Genomic DNA, 17,824 nt, shown 5'->3' on the forward strand with positions numbered 1-17,824 from the left:
TGCCTTCTGCCAAAATTAGCAGCCCTTGCACACAGACTGTTGGCAGAGTATGTTTTCTTGCTATGTAAGATAATTTATTCGGTTCCTCTTCTAACGTGTAAAGGAAATTATATTCATTAAGCATTGATTCACTGTCAGAACCTTGTTATGTACCTGCTACAGCGCTCTTCCTCTTGTTTTCTGTTCTCATGATGATGAAAAAAAAAAAAAGAAAAAATTAAAAATTTTGAACAAGGAAAGAGAACATTGGAGTACTTACTGGTTTTATGGAGAAGGTAAGATGAATGTGATCTGGTGGATTTTGTATTACAGTACCTCAGGGAAAGGTGTTGGAAGACAGGAGTAATATGCTTGTAAACGTGTTGAGATTGGTGACAGTTGGAGCTAATTGAAATGTGAATTTTAGCTGTTAATGTATGTTTTGTTGTTTTTTTCTGCTTCATGTTATTCATGGATAGCACAATGTGGGAACACTATAGATTCTGTTACTTTAGTGTTTCATTTCTTTGAAATCCTGGCACTTTGGAAAAGAAGCGTTTCTTCTTTGCTTCCTGAGTGGGCTGTCATATATTTCCTGTCTCAGAAGAGCCCTTCCTGCCACCCTGTGTGTTGTGAACTGCCAATAAACCAGCAGAAAGAACTTTACTGACAAGCCTTCCCCCCCCCCCCCAACCCCCCGCATCTTTCAGCATCATGTTATTTCAAATGGGAGCTAATATGGAATAGCAACTAGTGATAAAATGGCTTTGTCTAAACCTGTAAATCATGCACACGCGCTCCAGCTTAGTGTTGTTTAGAGAGTTTCACCCGCTTACAAGATCTGACTTGCAGCTACCACAAATGGGGAATTGTTTTCTTCCTTATTCAGTCTGAGGGATATCACAATTGCAAGTAAATCTTATCACTTGACTCTAGGAAATAAATTTCTCCATCTTTGAAATAATATCCAGGACTAAATCAATGGAGCACCTGAATTCTTCGTGTCTTGTACAAGGCAGAATTAAGATCCACCTAGCTAGTAACTCCTGCAAAAGTCTCTGAATCTCCCTAAATCCACTGAGTTCTCAGCCTTCTCGGCGCTGGAAGACAGCAGCAATCACAGTAAGCTTATGTGGCCATGCCCGCTGCTGAGCGAGGCTGTCCCCTGTGTTCTAGAAGTGCTGTTCAGGCTGACTTGCAAACCCGAGATACTTAAGTTTGTTATTTACCTGACTTTTACGGGCGTGTAGCTTGAAAAAATCATCTTGTTATAAGGAATAGCCAGTCCAGCAGCAGCACTTCTGTATGCAAAACAGCAGAATAACAGGTTTGCCTTCTGCTTTTCTTCTGTCGGATGAATATAGCACTTACTGTCCTTGTTATTAATGTAAACATCTATACTTGTTGATCATACTTGATGCTTATAATGATTCTTTTAATCTAAAAATCTTTTTATGAAAAAAATATCTCTGAACCTCTAAATCATTGAACCTCTTCCTTCAACAAAACAGAGGGATCACAAAGCAGTCAATTCTGCTTTAAAAACTAAGGACAACTAAAAAATTCCTAGCATCCTTCTAAAGCAAATCTAAAATAATTTATTTTTCATGTCTCTGTGGATTCAGATCCTGCCAGCAGAAACTGCAGCTATAGCAGGGTTATTATAAAGGGAATGCTAAATAAGTCACCTGTCACCTGCCAGGCTTAGCTCACTTATGTTGCTTTGTTGTATAACATCTGTGATTTACTGTAGCTATACACTTTTTCCCCTCATCTGTGCTTGAATGCTTTGTTAGGGTACTGTAACATGTTACTATGTCGTAGCAAAATATTTAAACAAAGAGCTTGCTCTTGGTGTGTCATGTCACTTACAGACACATTTGATCCCTTTGTAAATGGAATGTCATGTTTGCCTTGTGATGCCCTACAGAGCAGATGAGATGCTTTTGCAAGACTTATAAGAGAGAACTGAATATGAATTTAATAATTCATTTAAAATAGTGTTAAATCTGCTGCTGACATCTAGTGGGTACTTGAATTCGTAAATACTTGAATGATCAGAAAGCATTAAGCTTTTCTTCTCAGTCTGTGAAGTTAAGTTGTCTTTAGATCGACATAAAACTCTCTTGTTTTTGATGAAGGCAAATATGCGCTACAAAGATGTTAAACCCGTTATCAATGAAATGTGTTCCAGAATGACAGGAAGGGGACACAAACACTGATTCTTTTGGATGTGGGTAAACTGAGATTTTTTTAATTGAAAATCTTGCTCTGAAGTCCAGGTCTTCTGATTACCAGGTCCTACACCAAAACCGTAGAAGTCTCTTTTCCTTTTCAATTCCACTTTTTGTGATACTGGCATCTTTGTACAGGTGATGATTATGTTTTGATAAGTGAATACAGAACTCTGTGTTATATGTTACGATATCCAAAAAATACCGGAGAAAATGGGGAATAGTTGTTTGTCCCCCTAATATGGTTTGAGAATTTCTGTCTAGCAGAAAAAAAAATTAACATTCTAATTTTTTGGCATGATAGTTTAAAGAATCACTAATACATAAGCTCCGTAGTTTGTCTCCATTGAATGCTGATATCACAAATGGAACAATTAAGAATTTGAGTAAGAGGTGAAAAGTTTTGAAAAGATTCCCAGGCCAAATAGTAAAGCTAGGGATTAAGAGAGAACTTCCTCCAGGAGTGCGGTGCCCCCATATTCTTGATTTTTTTTTTTTCCAAAGCGTACAATGCTGGGCTAAGTGGGTAGTTAGTTTGCTGTAACATTCAACGAGTATTCTACTCTTTAGGATCTTGGAAGGTATAGGAGATGGTTGAAGATTTCTGCAACTAGTTAGGTGTGATTTGCTGGTATTGTAAGTTCCCTGGGCTTGAGGCATTTGCCTTAAGTTGTTTACCTAAAACCGCACACTAAGAAAGTGGTATAACTGGAATTGGAGTCCAGGATTTGTGGTTTCCTCTTCGTTTCTCTAATCCTTTGGTAGTTTGTGAGAATTCATAAGTAGTGCATATTTAGATGACACAATTGCTCTTCTTTTTGCATGACTTCAGGTGACAACCTGAAGGTAATTACAGCTATATGACCTTTTGATTTTAGTTTTTAAAAAGTTCCCACTGACGCACAGATCCATTTTAGAATTGAAACTCTAGTAGCCATGATTCCTAGTGTCCCTTGCTAAATTATGTAAAATGATAGTTTCTTATCAGATTATCTATTTAGCTCCTTGTATTCATGGGAAAACCAAACTTTTCCAGGGTGTTACAGTCACTCACTTCTTGACTCGCTGAAAGGAGCCAGAACCTGGATAACTAGGGGTCTATTTGAGTTTGTGATTAATGTGAACAGCAAAAGCTCTTGCCGCTGGGATATTATTGGTTTTCCTGTCAATAACGCATACTGGTCACTGGAACATTGAGTAACGAACCCAGTTTCTCAACAGATTTTTCTATAGGTTTGCTCTTCTTCACAAACTTAATGTAGGTTAATGACTTACTGTGTCAGTCAAAGCCCTTTACTCATTGGGCCCGTAGCAGTGGTGTCTACAAGGAAACTGGCGTAAGACTGTGGTCTCTAAAAGTAGTTTACGTTTATCACTTTACCACAAGTTAAACTGCTAATTCTCTTCCATCTTAATGCAATAATGAGAGTATGGTGCAGTCCTTTTCCTATTGGAAACATGGCAAAATAAGGGAGCAAACCATTCAGATACTAAATCACAAAATGTTGAAGTTCATTGCAAATGGCCCTATCAAGTGTGTGGAAGTGTAGGACTTACCTGCCTTATCTTCGATTTCATTTATCAAGATTTATCTGAATCATACCACCTTTGGTTTGTATTTTGCAGTGGATTCTTTAAAGGTGACCTCATCTCCCTTTATCACTGATAGGTTACTTGAATTATGTGAAATTGTGTATTACGTCAACTGCTTCAGATTTGCTGTAAATTGTGTCTTACTTCAAGCGCCTAACAGTCCCTTAAGAGTTTTTTCCAGCTTTTTTCTTTTTAAGAGTAAGGTCAAAGAATGGACAGGTATATCTTAACTGATTAGGTATGACTGGACAGGGGCATTAATATACTAATTAGATCCACTTCACTACAAAAAAAAAAGGGGAGGGGGAATCCTGTAATTGTGTGGCAAAAGAGAAAAGTATAGTCAAAAAAAGCTACTTCTATTTCCTGTGCTCAGGGAATTGTGGACTGTTTTCCAGGGGTTGATCCAGCATTACAGAAGGAATCCAGAACTCAGATGCCCGTTCCATCTGCGACTCCAGCATCATCATCATCATCATCCTCATCGAAATTTCACCGAGCTCGCTCAGGGGGAGCCAGAGATGAACGCTATCGATCTGGTAAGGGCAGGAGCAAGAGTTCACCTGGGATTCCTGTTAATGAGGAAGAAAGTACTGTGTCCTATCAAGGAATCATGCTTGTTATTCATCCACTGATGGAGAGTCCTACCTTGCTGGTTCAGTATAAAGAAACATCAGACTTGTATGTCTACAGCTGCTGAATCAAAAAGAATGCTAAGTAGAAAAAGCAAATAACTTTTTGCCACCTTTATTTTCAATGCAACTATTCAATGCGAGTCGTTCACAGAATAGAAAGCTTATTTTAACTGTGTCCGTAGGTAAGCAGATTCAGTGAAGTGACAGGTAATAATTTGTGCCTGGAATTGGTGGTTGCTGTGTATATCTGCTCTAGGAGCTTGGAGAATGAGAGCTGGCTTTTTGTATCTGCACTTAAAGTATTTTCAAGGAGCAGCAGAAATGGCTGACTAGCACCCTGCGGATTTCCTTCTCCACTTAAGGAAAGGAGAAGGTGACAGCACCTATTTTTTATTTCCACCTGAATTGGTTTTTCACTTTGCATTAACAAGATCTAAGTTTTCTTTTTAACAGAGGCAAATAAAGTATATCAAATATAACTTCTCCAGTAATACTGCTAACATACCACCATTTCATAAAGCATTAGAAAAGCCTAGTTTTCTGGGTTTTGGAAAAGCATAATTGAAATATATTAATCTGAGAAATTAATGTAGATGAGCTCTCCTTTGTCACAGTAGTATGTTAAGAAATTGTCCTCTTATCACGAGTGATGTGTCTTCCTTTAAAGAATCTGGATGTTTGCAGAGGGATGGAAGCCTAGCCTGTTGCAGTTACTAATCAGCATGTATTTACAGCCACAATTAGTAACTTTCAAGATTTACATGAAATCTACATCCATTCAGATTTTTGAACATAAGGTTTTTCCTAAATCAGACAACTGGCTCAGAATTTGTCAGTTTATAGACCGGAATCGCACCTGGGGCTGTTAGCTTATGTGCATATTTTGAATTGTGCACAGGCATATTTTAGGATAATCTTTGGTTGATGGGAACAGTCTGGTGGGGTTGGGGTTTCTGTAAAGGTTACTGGAGACACAAGAATATGATGACTAATGCAGAAGATTCCAGACTGAAAAACCTGGCCTTGCTAACTTTAGAAACCACAGTTAGTTTCCCTGTTAAAACAAAACAAAATGAACAAAAAAGGAAATGTTTCTCATGAGATGGCAAAATGTCGCTGTTTGGGAAGGTACTGTAAAATGGGGGATAGCATAAATATAGATGGCTAGCAGTAGTTCCACATGTGTAAGCCTTGTTGTTCTTCCTCCTCTACTCTTGCAAAACTGAGTAGATGAACTTCCATTTTGCAGATATCCACACAGAAGCAGTTCAAGCGGCGCTGGCAAAGCACAAAGAACAGAAGATGGCCCTGCCTATGCCAACAAAAAGACGGTCTACCTTTGTTCAGTCTCCAGTTGATGCCTGCACTCCCCCAGGTTAGGTTCTTGCAGTGTGCCTGTCTGTGTGGATGTTAAGGTACGCATTAGTAACAGTTTCCAAATCAAGAGGCTGCAATTGTCAAAATATTCAAGCTCTTCAGCACGTTTGTAGGTAGTCTGTTACTCCCGTAGCTCTCTTGCTATATTTGAGCAGCCGCTTGTTTTCATGGAGCTGCTGTTAGGGCTGTGAAAATGACTCCGCTTCCGGGAGCTTCTGAAGAATCAATTAGGAAGAGCTGAGCAGGCTCTCTGAACTCAGGCTTCTTCTTTGGCTTCCCTCACACCTATTTCAGTTGCATAATTCACGTTTTGATTTTGTTAAGGTTTAATACTCAACATACAGGAAGAGGATTTGCAGCGATATACATTTCTGGGCAAAGACCTTGGAGGGGGTCCTGTGGGATTCCATGACTTGCAGGATTTCTCCTTCCTAACCCCTCCCATGTACTGGCTGCAGCAAAATACCTTGGATAATGTGGTGTCTGTTACGGTGCATGTGCATCAGATATTAATAAACCTCTCTGTTTTCAAGCAGCTATATGCACTGGCTTAAAAATGAATATGTGTAATTTTCAGCAGTGACCTTTATGTTGTGTCTCATTGTGCAGAAGCATCACAGTCATTTGGATTGACGAAGTCATCTGAATATTATGAATTCATATCTCATTGTGAATTCATCTCTCTCTCTGAAACTGCTCTGATAGGCTACTTCACTCATGCCTATTCTTTTACCTCCTTTTTTCTTCATACTTCCTTTTTTTCTTTTCCTTTCTACTGGGGGCTAACGCATGTTCCTGGTGTCTGCTTGGGTCTCAGCTTTGTACTAACTTGTCTGGGATTGCAGCACATTCTGAGCTGTGGGTACTACGCAAATAAAGGTTAGCACTTACAGAGTGTCTGGAATCAGTCTTTTTTCTTCAGCTCGTAACTGCATTCTACTTTGGCAAGTAGGTAGAACATGATTTAATAGTTTGATTTACAACTAGAGTATAGGCAGGCAGTCACTTTGAAGAACATGTAAATTTTAGGCCAAAGCCTAACTGAATGTTTGTGTGTAGCACTATACAACTTATCAAGTAATGAGTGCTTTCTTCATGATAAATGAATAAATAGCTCACAGCTTTAGGATAGAAGAGGTATCTGGTCTCTCGGAAAGGCAGGATACAGTTTCTTGTTATACTTTTCTCTTTATTGTTTTGGTTTGGGATTGGGTTTTCTTGTTTGTTTTCTGCAGTTGAAAGGGACCCATTTAGAACACCAGACAAAAGCATTTTCTGCCTGTGGCCTTGGCACATTTGTTTCCCGGTGCCTGCATTCTGCTTTGTTCCTGTGAATTTTCAGTTTTGAGAATGATACTGACCCCTCACTTTCCATTTCAGAATTACTAAAGTTAGGCAATACCGCATGTGATATTATAGAATATGAATGGAAAAGTAATGAGAGATAAGTTAATGAACTTGGAGAACCCAGGGGAATGATACTTTTGTCTGAGGAGGTGAATCTTTTGTGTGCTTTAAACAGGGACAAAACACCAGGCGTAAATGTGTTCACACTGGAGATGTCTGCTGCTTTAACTTCTGTTTTGGCCAATGTAACCTTGTTTTTGACACAGCCTGTGGAAAAAAAAGATCTTCATATTACAAGCCTGTGCCATTGATATGTGAACTGGAAAGAGAGCATGTTCAGTGCAATGTGCTTTTCCCTAAGCAGCTAGATTTTCTTTTCTGCTTCCACACAGACACGTCTTCCGCATCCGAGGATGAGGGGTCACTAAGGCGCCAAGCTGCTCTTTCTGCTGCATTGCATCAGAGCTTACAGAATGCTGAGTCTTGGATCAACCGATCTATTCAGGGGTCATCCACATCTTCATCAGCATCTTCTACACTTTCCCATGGAGAAGGCAAAGGGACCAGTGGGTCACTAGCTGATGTATTTGCCAATACTCGAATAGGTAGGAGATGGGTATGAACAGAAAAATTGCTTCAAGTGCAGATTGTATTAATAAAGCTGGAGTTGTCTGTTGCATAAGGGAAATTTGGATCAAGAGTTTAGTTAGTTTTGATGGAACTTGCTAGGATTTGTTGGAGTTGCACCAGCACGATGTTTTTTTTCCTTAAGAATTTCAGAATATTGAGTTGGTTGAAGAAGGGGAAGTGGGGAGCAGGAGCTTATCGAAGCAGAAAAGACTCGAGGGTGTGATGGCAGTATTGACAGGATCAGTAGGCACAACTTTCTGTATACTGTGTTGCTTATGTCTACAGCGATTTGAAGCTACTGTGTGTACAAAGCCACTGTATGCAAGTAGCATTTGGCATCTGTGTTCTGGTGAATACCATAGGGATGTCTTTGCCTATTGAGTGGGGGAAATGCTGGGTTTTAACGTTCTCATTTTGCTATAAGCCCTAATGGTTTATTGTTTGTGTTAGATTAAAAATAAAACAGAAGAAAAAGAACCAAAACCAGCCATATATGTGAACAAGTGAGCATGTCATTAAAAAGAATGGTTTTAGCAGGGTAAAGATTTAGCACAGATCTTTCATGACTAGTCTGAGAAATGATCAGAGCGTCCAGGTGTTGAGAAGACGGAGCAAAATCTACAGATCTGGATACCCCAGGCTCAGTTTTTTGAGGCTCTGAGGTGCTCCTTGCTGCTGATGCTTCTGTATGAAATTGCAAAGTTTGTTTTTGCTCTGTGTATGTTTGTCTTTTTTATCTGCTGTTAAGGATATTACTGCATCTTAGGACATGTCTGTATTTTGTGTGCTCTCCGCTTTTGCTTTACTGGTTTGGGGCAAGCAGTGCATAGAAGTGCTGGTGTTTTTAACCGTTTCACTTTTTTTTTAATTGCTGTTATTTTTGTTTGTTTATTTGCTGGGATGCAAGTTGTTTTCTGATGTGGAAAACTGGGGAAATTGCCCATAAAATGTAGTCAATATAATTAATGTGTCTTTGAAGCAGAGAGGCTGTTTTTAATTGGAGCATACAGAAAGCCACATTACCTTTTGTAATGAATTACGGTAATATAGCTTTTTACCTACAGAATAAATACTATCTAATATAATTAGTATTTTACACAAAATAGAAGTTTTAAATCTTTGTTGGAATTATATTTGCCATGTAGATGCCACATTCATCCTGTGTTAACACCTAATTTAAATGAATAGGAACTCTCACATATGCAATTTTATACATCTCTTTGGAGAGAGCAATAAAAAGTCCTGCAACTGGTTGGAGTTGTACAAAATCTATGTCCTTCCTACTCATCTTAGAAGCTCAATACATGAGAAATATTCCTTGCCATCATATCTTCAAAGGTATGCAGAAGTGGATTTTTTTTTTCTCCTTGGAAAGAGGGGCACAGAGGATCAACCACAAAAACCTTTCTGTGGGAATTACTCAGTATCTGACTTCCTTCAGACTGTCTCTGTGCAAGCCAACATATAGTTTCAAAATTGTTGGGTTTTTTTCCTTCATAAGCAACAGTTGCTGGTTCTATTGAGCTGGAATAGAATGTTCTTGCCCTATCAGATCATTGAACGTACTGTGTTATATAAAGACATCCCATGTAAGTAAAAATCGCTTGTTTATGAGGAAGTTCATGTGAGAATTACCGGAGTATGCAGACTTACTTGCAGTTTTGGAGCTTACAAACTCATCTGAAAAGCAGAACAGTGTCTTGCAACTTAAAGCAAAAGTAAGACCCAGCTCTCTCTATTAATTAGATTTTATTTTTTAACTGCTGGACAGGCTCATACTGTTTAACCACCGAACTGGAAGAAATTTAAAGCCAACATGATTTTTTGCTGATCTGCTTTAGTCAATAGCTTACCGTGTGTTTTGTTTCAGAAAACCCTTACTGACAAAAAAGTTAAATAGTATAATTCTAGCAAGAGGGATTACTGCATAGGTGATGGAGGGTTTTGTTCTGGGGCTTTGAATTATTTCAGAGCTCATGTGGATCTCAGACTTTTTTTTTTTAACGATACTGATTGTCAAGAGATTGAGCTTGATTTGAAGGTTAGAAACCAAGAATAGGAATTCTGTTTTGCTGTACCCCTTTCCTGACAGGAACAAAGCCACTCATCTTGTGCCTTTGTTTTCTGTTTTCCAGAACAGTTAATGTGCACCTCCTAGAGCTACTTAATATGTAGGATGCGATGTGTTTAGCATTAATAAAAGCTCCCATACATTCAACCCATTAAATCCTTAAGATTGTTGGTAACAGATAACTAACACTTTGCTTGTTCCATCTGATAATAAAAATGTATATGTTAACTGCCATCTCAATTTTCTCCCTTTTTTTAGAAAATTTCTCAGTTCCCCCAGATGTCACAGCAACTACCTCCTCTTCCTCAGCACGCCCAGCAGCGATTGACCTTCCTCCTTCAGGGATTGTGAAAGGCATGCACAAGGGATCTAATCGGTCTAGCCTCATGGATACTGCTGATGGTATGGAACCTTTCAGAGTACCCAGAATTTAGGATGGTGTTAAGGAAGGACTTAAATCACATGATTTATTCTGCCAACTCAAGTTTATCCCATTTAAGCACTTCACAAATTTGAAATGGTTATGGCATTAGCATTAACACATTCCTATGCTGCGGTTGTGACATCGGCATTGATGTATTCCCATGCTGCAGCAATTACCCACTACGTACTGAACTGGAGAAAATCATGGGAGAGATAATGGGCTTTTTTCTTCTCTACTACTTCTTAAGAAAAAAAAAATTACAAATGCATAGCTAGGCTAATTGTTTTTAAAAGCTTTTGTCCTAGAATTCCCCAAAAGGAAGGGTAAGATGAATTAAATAATGTAATTCTTAACTGTAGTTAAGCCCCCATGAAGCTGATAACTCTCACTCTAACCTGGTTGGTGTAAACCTTTGTGCAGAGGGGTAACATTAATGCTTCTGGTTTTGTGTCCTCCCTCTGCTGGCAGTCGTGCACGGCAGCCGATCTGTAGGCAGTGTTTTACAGCAAGTGCAGTGTGTCAGAGACAGATGGAACTCAGGCTTTGGAAGGGAGTAAATGCTTTAAAAAATAATTTCTATTACTAGCACTTTCTGACCTCTGAGTTAATACAGACCTGATATAATACTTATTAATGTCGTCCTGCACTGGTACAACCTTTAATAATGGAAACCAGTAGGTGAATGAGTGGACACACCAAGAGAAGCATCCTCCAGTGGAAGGAGGTAAGCTGTAAATGTTAATAGACATGATGAACACTTTTATTAGACAAAGTCTTCCCCTCCAGGTGTTCCTGTGAGTAGTAGAGTCTCCACGAAAATTCAGCAGTTGCTTAACACCTTGAAAAGACCTAAAAGACCACCCCTGAAAGAATTTTTTGTGGATGACTTTGAAGAAATTGTGGAAGGTAATAGCACCAAATAATGGCTTTTATTCATCATTTGTTACGAGTACACAGACATGCACAGTGCTGAATTTATTTATGCCGTTGTTTTCAAAGTTGACTCTGATTAGCTCTTTGCAGCTAACGGTAGCCTTCATGAATAATCTGATACAAAACCAATGGTTGAAGTAATTTACTGTACTGCTGAGCTTTGGGTGGCCTCCTCAACACTAAACTTCTTAGAATAACTAAAGCTTATTAACAAAAATATTTAAATAGATTTTTTAAAACCCTTCATTCACTTAGGCTGCTTTAATTCATTTCCCAAAAGGGATTGTCTTTATTGGTAATTTCATTACGACCTTATTTTGTAAGCTTGTTTTTCTTTTCTCCAATTCTGTGTTACTTTCCTCACAGTTGTATTGAATACCTTTTAATAGCACCTTAGGAGAAGACTATGTTCATGATGTTTTGTGCAGGGCTTCCTAGGAAATGAAATGCGATGGGATTGTTAAACCTAAAGGTGATGATGGAAAGCGTTTGTTTTCAGTGCGTCTTTCCAGCTGAACTGTCTGGTAACAAATGGGCAAAGATGAACTGGAAACATTATTGAATTTTCTTCAGTTCCGCAGCCTGACCCAAATCAGCCCAAGCCAGAGGGACGCCAGATGACACCTGTGAAGGGAGAGCCCCTGGGAGTTGTTTGTAACTGGCCTTCTGCCTTAGAAGCAGCACTGCAGCGCTGGGGAACCACACAAGCTAAATGCCCCTGTCTGACAGCACTGGATGTTACAGGAAAACCAGTTTATACCCTCACATATGGTGAGCTGAGCCCTGGCTTCCATTGCTAAACTGCTCCAAAAGAGCAGTAGTGGATACAACACAGTGTTGTTGGTCTTAATGTGGTTGCAAATACCTTGCTGGTTTTTGAGAGTTTTGTAGACAAAGCAGCATAACTGAAGCAGAGGACGTGACTGTAGACAGTAAAAGCAGTCAAGAATTGAAATACTCTCTTGTATGCTGGGTTGATTTGGAGTTGTGCAAGTCTCTCTTCTTTGTGTTCTAGGCAAATTGTGGAGCAGAAGTCTCAAGCTGGCGTACACACTGCTTAATAAACTGGGGACCAAAAATGAACCCGTGTTAAAACCTGGAGATAGGGTAATGAGTTTGGGACTGTCTGGTTCTCCCTCTGAAGAAAAAGAGGGTTTGGGGGGGCTGTAACTTACCACAAACGCTGTAATCTTGTTCTTTTAATAGTAAGACTTTTATCCAAGGGACAGGCTATTTGGGAAAGAAACTTCTGTGACTTTTCAGTCCTACTGGCTCCTCTGTAAGCAGCGTCTTGGCTCTGGACTTTGAAATACATCTAAGGAAAAGCATTGCATCTCGGAGAGAAATACAGAGTTCTAGATCTCTCTTTTGGCTCTGTGTGCATCTTTGTGTGTGTGGGCACATAGGGAGTGCTGACATTACTGCATGAGGAACTCATGTACATACCATACGTTCTGTGGAAGAAAGCACTTGAAGATGCTTTGTGAAAAATGCTGTGGTAGAATGTGAAATAACACAAAGTTTTCTGACTTTTAGTCACTATAGATCTGAACTTTGCAATTTTTTCTTATATTTCAACTAACAAAACATTTTTGTGGATTGTAGGTAGCCCTTGTTTATCCCAACAATGACCCAGTCATGTTTATGGTGGCATTTTACGGCTGTCTCCTAGCAGAAGTCATACCAGTGCCTATAGAGGTACCTCTTACCAGAAAGGTAACGTTGATGGAACTTAGAGGAGTGATAGGCTGACGTGGGATGGAAACCAAGTCAGACCATCAGCCTCTGAAAGTGTTTCACAGCTCCAGCTGCTGCCTTAGCAGCTCTGTATCAGCACAGTGTGCAAGACCTTTGTGACCCTGAAATAGCTGTTTAAAAATGGAAAAACATATTGACCAGAGAGCTGTGCTGAGTAGCTGGAAATGGTCGATTCACCTAAATGCTGTTGTCTTCATTCTGTTATTGCGAATAATTTATACGGTACAGATAATATTGTGAATCTACCCTCTGATCAATGTGAACGAGGTCTCATTTCCAGCCATGCTTAGTGTCTGCCGGTCTTTTGACTTTGCTGGAGACTGAAGGTGCTAAGTATTTCTGAAGACTTCGAGACATTTTTTGTAAATTATTTGCCTAACGAAGTGTTTTCTTTACCCTTACCAGAATTTTTGCAATGTTGCCATATTACTGCCATGTCAAGAACTATCTAAAACTATAGAATTTCATAAGAGGAAACAAAAGAAACAGGATAATGGCAAACATATGGCAAGAGAGGTGGTAATGAAATGGTAGGCTAGTCTGGTAATACTATGGGACTCTCAGAGCTTTGCCTTCGTTTGTCTGCAACGTGACAACTGCTATAGCAACCAAATACAAAATTAAAACTTCTCCCAGTATCTGCCCAATCAGATTTCTTAGTGAGCTACCTCATTACAGTGTTTTTATTATCATTGTGCAATAGAAATTAGTTCCTGGGGAAAGAGAGGTCTTGTTATTTCAGTGTAATTATATGTTTTGCTTTTTTTGCCTCATGATTCCTTTTTGAAGCATCTGGGCTTCCATTAATGAAAATAAATGGTGTGTGCTTGATGCCTAGATGCTGGGCATGAGCACTTGTTTTCTGTGGATTTCACATCCAATGCATTCCAGTCTTGCCAATGTAATACTTGTTTTATGTATAAAGAGTTCCCTTTGAGAATTGCCAAATTTCTCTGCAATCTGTCCCTAGTTACATAATCATTTCATTTTTGAACCAAATGAATTGAAAAGAGCAGACTTGCTTCTGCATTTTTGTGCTGGCTTACCATCTTCCTATGGACTTCTATTGGCTTGTAGGTATGTCTCCATTTTCACCCAGCAGACCTTTGTGCTGGACGTATATCATCTTCCAAAATGTGTTATGTAAGCTTAGAAGCGGTTGTATTCGTCCCTGCCAGACACTGCTCATCATTTGAGTTTCAAACCATTGCCAGACATTGGATGTAGGTGGAGAAGGACAAACCAAAGGGAAGAGTGTTTGTGGGCATGGGTGGTTTCTTCTTTTTCCTCCCCATGTGATCCATAATGTTACCATCCAGTTACCAGAGCATTACCAAACCTTGGATTTTGGTAAGGGGAAAGTTGACTTATGTCATCTTTAAAGACGAATGATGTTTTTCCCCCTCTTCCCTCAGGATGCCGGTGGTCAGCAGATTGGTTTTCTGCTGGGAAGCTGTGGTATTGCTTTGGCCCTCACCACTGAAGTTTGTCTGAAAGGGCTTCCAAAAACCCAAAACGGAGAAATTGTGCAGTTTAAAGGTTAGATTGGTTATATACTTGCTTTTGAGTGTACTTTTGCTATAGCTGAACTGTCTGAAAGTAGTTGTCTGAAGTCTGAATGCATTTTAGGGGGGGCAAAGGGAGCGACTTTTCCGATAGCATCGCTTCACTGTTGTAGGTTTTATGCATATGGTGTAGATTGATCCATGTGTCTGACAGAATTGCTTTGTTGTTCTCGCAGTCACAATGGCTCCACCTTACAAGCCAGGGTTGTCCTCAGATCCCTTCAGTGGCATTTGGCAGGTTCAAAAGCAGTTTTATTAACCATACAACAAGCTCTATTTAGAAATACTGCAGGGATCTTTCCTGAGTAGAGGAAGTATCTTGTTGCCCACGAACTCCCTGATGAGAAACAAGATGAACCTTCTGGCTAGTAGCTTGGCTTGGATTGGTATTTTGCTTGTGTAACTGAACTTGGACAAATTATGGGGTTTTAGTGTATTCTTGCAGAATATAAAGCCCTCAGTAAATAAACTGATATTAATGTACCACTTAATTTTGGCTCTAGGTTGGCCCAGACTCAAATGGGTTGTGACAGATTCAAAATATCTCTCCAAATCTCCTAAGGACTGGCAGCCCAACATCTCAGCAGCAGGAACTGAGCCAGCATATATTGAGGTAGGTAGTGAATGGGGAATAGAAACTAGTTTCAGTGAGCTGAATTTAATGTTCTAATCACCAGAGAGATAATACGTTCACCTCACTATCTTAAACTTCCCAGTTTCTGGCCACTGAAACAAGTCTTTCACTGTGTACAACCTGCTGTGAAGCTTATTTTAGTTTTGATTACCTTTGTGGCCTTGAGTGCTGCTCAAAATGAATCGAAGAACACTCTTCTTGTTCCAGAAAGCCAGTAATTGAGACGACTAAGCTCTCCGAGATAGCGTACTTGATAACACAGTTTTCTGAAACTACTTAAGCCAACAGCATTTTGAATTTTCTGTTCTTCCTAGCAAAGCTTGGTTTTGTTTGTACGCCTCAGTAAGGCAACCTCTAGGAATTGCAGCGGTTTAAGTAGTAACAATAATTTGGCTGTTCTAAAATTACAAGTGGGCTTTTCCATTTACGTATGGGAGCAGCAAGAGATGTTGTGAGAAGTAGTAATAGTGAAATAAACGCCAACACGTTCAAGTGCCATCTTTATCTCACATCTCTCTGGAGTTATCTGGACACGTTTGCTATCTGAGTAACTCTCTTCTCCGTAGTGAACCTTGCTGGTGCCTTTCTACAAGCAGGTACTTTTTTGAGTATATCTCAGCAGCTTTAGAGAAACAAAACTTTATTTAATATGGATTCTGTGGTTTGATCTCCTTCATATGTGGGATCCAGAGTCACACCCTGACTCTTTTTTTCTCTTCTGTAGTACAAGACAAGCAAAGAGGGCAGTGTTATGGGTGTTACAGTGTCTCGAATTGCCATGCTGTCTCACTGTCAAGCCTTGTCTCAGGCCTGCAACTATTCTGAAGGTAGGTGATGTCACAGAAAGATCAAAGGAATGAAGACTCAGCAACATCATTTTAGGTGGTTGCCTCTTATATTTTTAACAGCTATCTAGGAGTAACCAATACACAACAGTATCTACTTAAAAAGAAAAAAAAAGAAAAAGAAAAAAGTGCAGATTAATTCTCCCCCAAAAGTGAAGACTATCTGTAATCTTTTTCCATCTAAAACGACATCGTTTTCACTGCTGTAGTGAAGAGGAATAAAAAGTGGGATTTGCATCCTGTCTAAAAAGTTAACAAGTCTGTTCTGATGAATCAAAAGGCGAGCACATGAATCAAAAATGGAGCATTTTCCGATGAACTTGAGTCCCCCTCTCACTGTATGGATCACCCATTAAAATGTCTTTCCAAACTTTTGTTCTTGATGATGTGTGTAAATACGAAAGCACCTCTTGCTGGTTCTGTGCTACTCGCATGAGGCTTTTTGGCTAATCCTGAAGTTGAGATTGGAAATTTCTGATGGGACTACAGAGAGTTCTACTATAGGATATGGGTTTAGTCTGGATCTACCTTGTACATCAAGCTAATTTATATATCCATGAGTGAAACTTTATTTTTAGAGCTGTATGTCGTGGTACTTTAAAATGCAGAGTTTGTCTTTCAGAAGCCATCAGTTTAATTTGCATTGCTTCTGGGAGTCAGTGCTTGAATGATGTTCTCTACTCTCTTCCCCTGCTACTGCTCCTGCATAATGAGGTTGAGACCCTTTCTGTTCTACTGATGTACATTGGAGGCTGGAATGTAATTTTCTTGCAACTTTCTGGGATGTGTTCCTTCTCTTAAATTGATGGTCAGTTGTGTTATTTTGCATAACAAGGAGGTCTGACTAGGAAAACGTATAATCAGACAAACAAGGCTCTGCACTTCCTTGCTACATGTGTACTTCTTGGAGCAGATCTGACAGATTCAAATGACAGATTCAGATGTGTGCAGATTCTAGCATAAATAATGGTCACAGCTGTCCTGGCACATTTCACTTCAAAACTACAACTTTCTTTTCCCAGGTGAAACAATAGTGAATGTCTTGGATTTTAAGAAGGATGCAGGGTTGTGGCATGGCATTCTAACGGTGAGTTGAGCCTATAAGGACTTTCTGAAGCATTTCATAACTCTTTATAATTGCAACATTTGAGGACATGGTTGAGGGCCATTACCTATTAAGTCAACCATTTCTCTCCCTGCTAGATCTGCAGTTCTCTGGAGAAGTGTAGAAGCATCCTCAGTAAACTTAAATGAATTCATGGTGGGGTATGGGTTGATGGGGAGTGAGGGAGACTCCTATTTCTGCTCGATAATAGGTTTTGTGAGCCCTTTTCTAGAAATCCTTTTTCTTCTTTTCAGAATGTAATGAATAAACTGCATACTATCAGTGTGCCCTATTCTGTGATGAAAACCTGTCCACTCTCATGGGTGCAGAGAGTTCATGCCCACAAAGGTAACTGTGTGTGTTCCACAACTGCAGCTTGAAGTTCTCAGGATAAATGAATGAGGGGCATTAAAATCTCAAGGGCTTTACAGCCTGTCTTCTTGCTCTCCCATGACGAATCTCAAGGGCCAAGACTTTGATTTTTTTTTTTTTTCTAAATATGCACAAAGTCCTAATGCCATGTGAATATCGACAGACTTGATGGAGACCTCATGACCTGTGTACTTGAAACCATTGCCTTTTATGAGACCAAGAAAATAGTTGAGCACAGCAAAATCCATTGATTCCCCAGTCCTCACCAAGGACGTTCAGATGGTGATAATGATTTATGCGCTTTGGAGGAGGGGCTGCAATA

General features: G+C 39.5%; 1 protein-coding gene across 2 annotated transcripts in view; it reads left to right on the forward strand.

The window, feature by feature from the left end:
- DIP2B (DIP2 disco-interacting protein 2 homolog B (Drosophila)) overlaps positions 1 to 17,824 on the forward strand; it is a 36,408-nt gene that overhangs the window by 2,844 nt on the left and 15,740 nt on the right. Inside the window, exons 2-14 of one of the 2 annotated variants that reach the window (XM_009705924.1) lie at positions 4,205 to 4,345; positions 5,691 to 5,816; positions 7,558 to 7,770; positions 10,125 to 10,268; positions 11,077 to 11,196; positions 11,797 to 11,994; positions 12,239 to 12,330; positions 12,829 to 12,939; positions 14,397 to 14,520; positions 15,050 to 15,159; positions 15,905 to 16,007; positions 17,048 to 17,112; positions 17,385 to 17,478. In XM_009705924.1, coding sequence (XP_009704226.1) covers positions 4,243 to 4,345; positions 5,691 to 5,816; positions 7,558 to 7,770; positions 10,125 to 10,268; positions 11,077 to 11,196; positions 11,797 to 11,994; positions 12,239 to 12,330; positions 12,829 to 12,939; positions 14,397 to 14,520; positions 15,050 to 15,159; positions 15,905 to 16,007; positions 17,048 to 17,112; positions 17,385 to 17,478 — 1,603 coding nt within the window. In that variant the 5' untranslated portion in view covers positions 4,205 to 4,242. The remainder of the gene's footprint in view (positions 1 to 4,204; positions 4,346 to 5,690; positions 5,817 to 7,557; positions 7,771 to 10,124; positions 10,269 to 11,076; positions 11,197 to 11,796; positions 11,995 to 12,238; positions 12,331 to 12,828; positions 12,940 to 14,396; positions 14,521 to 15,049; positions 15,160 to 15,904; positions 16,008 to 17,047; positions 17,113 to 17,384; positions 17,479 to 17,824) is intronic. The other variant, XM_009705925.1, reaches the window with a different exon arrangement.

Source organism: Cariama cristata, unplaced genomic scaffold, assembly GCF_000690535.1.
Source record: "Cariama cristata isolate BGI_N322 unplaced genomic scaffold, ASM69053v1 scaffold39248, whole genome shotgun sequence".
Lineage (NCBI taxonomy): Eukaryota > Metazoa > Chordata > Aves > Cariamiformes > Cariamidae > Cariama > Cariama cristata.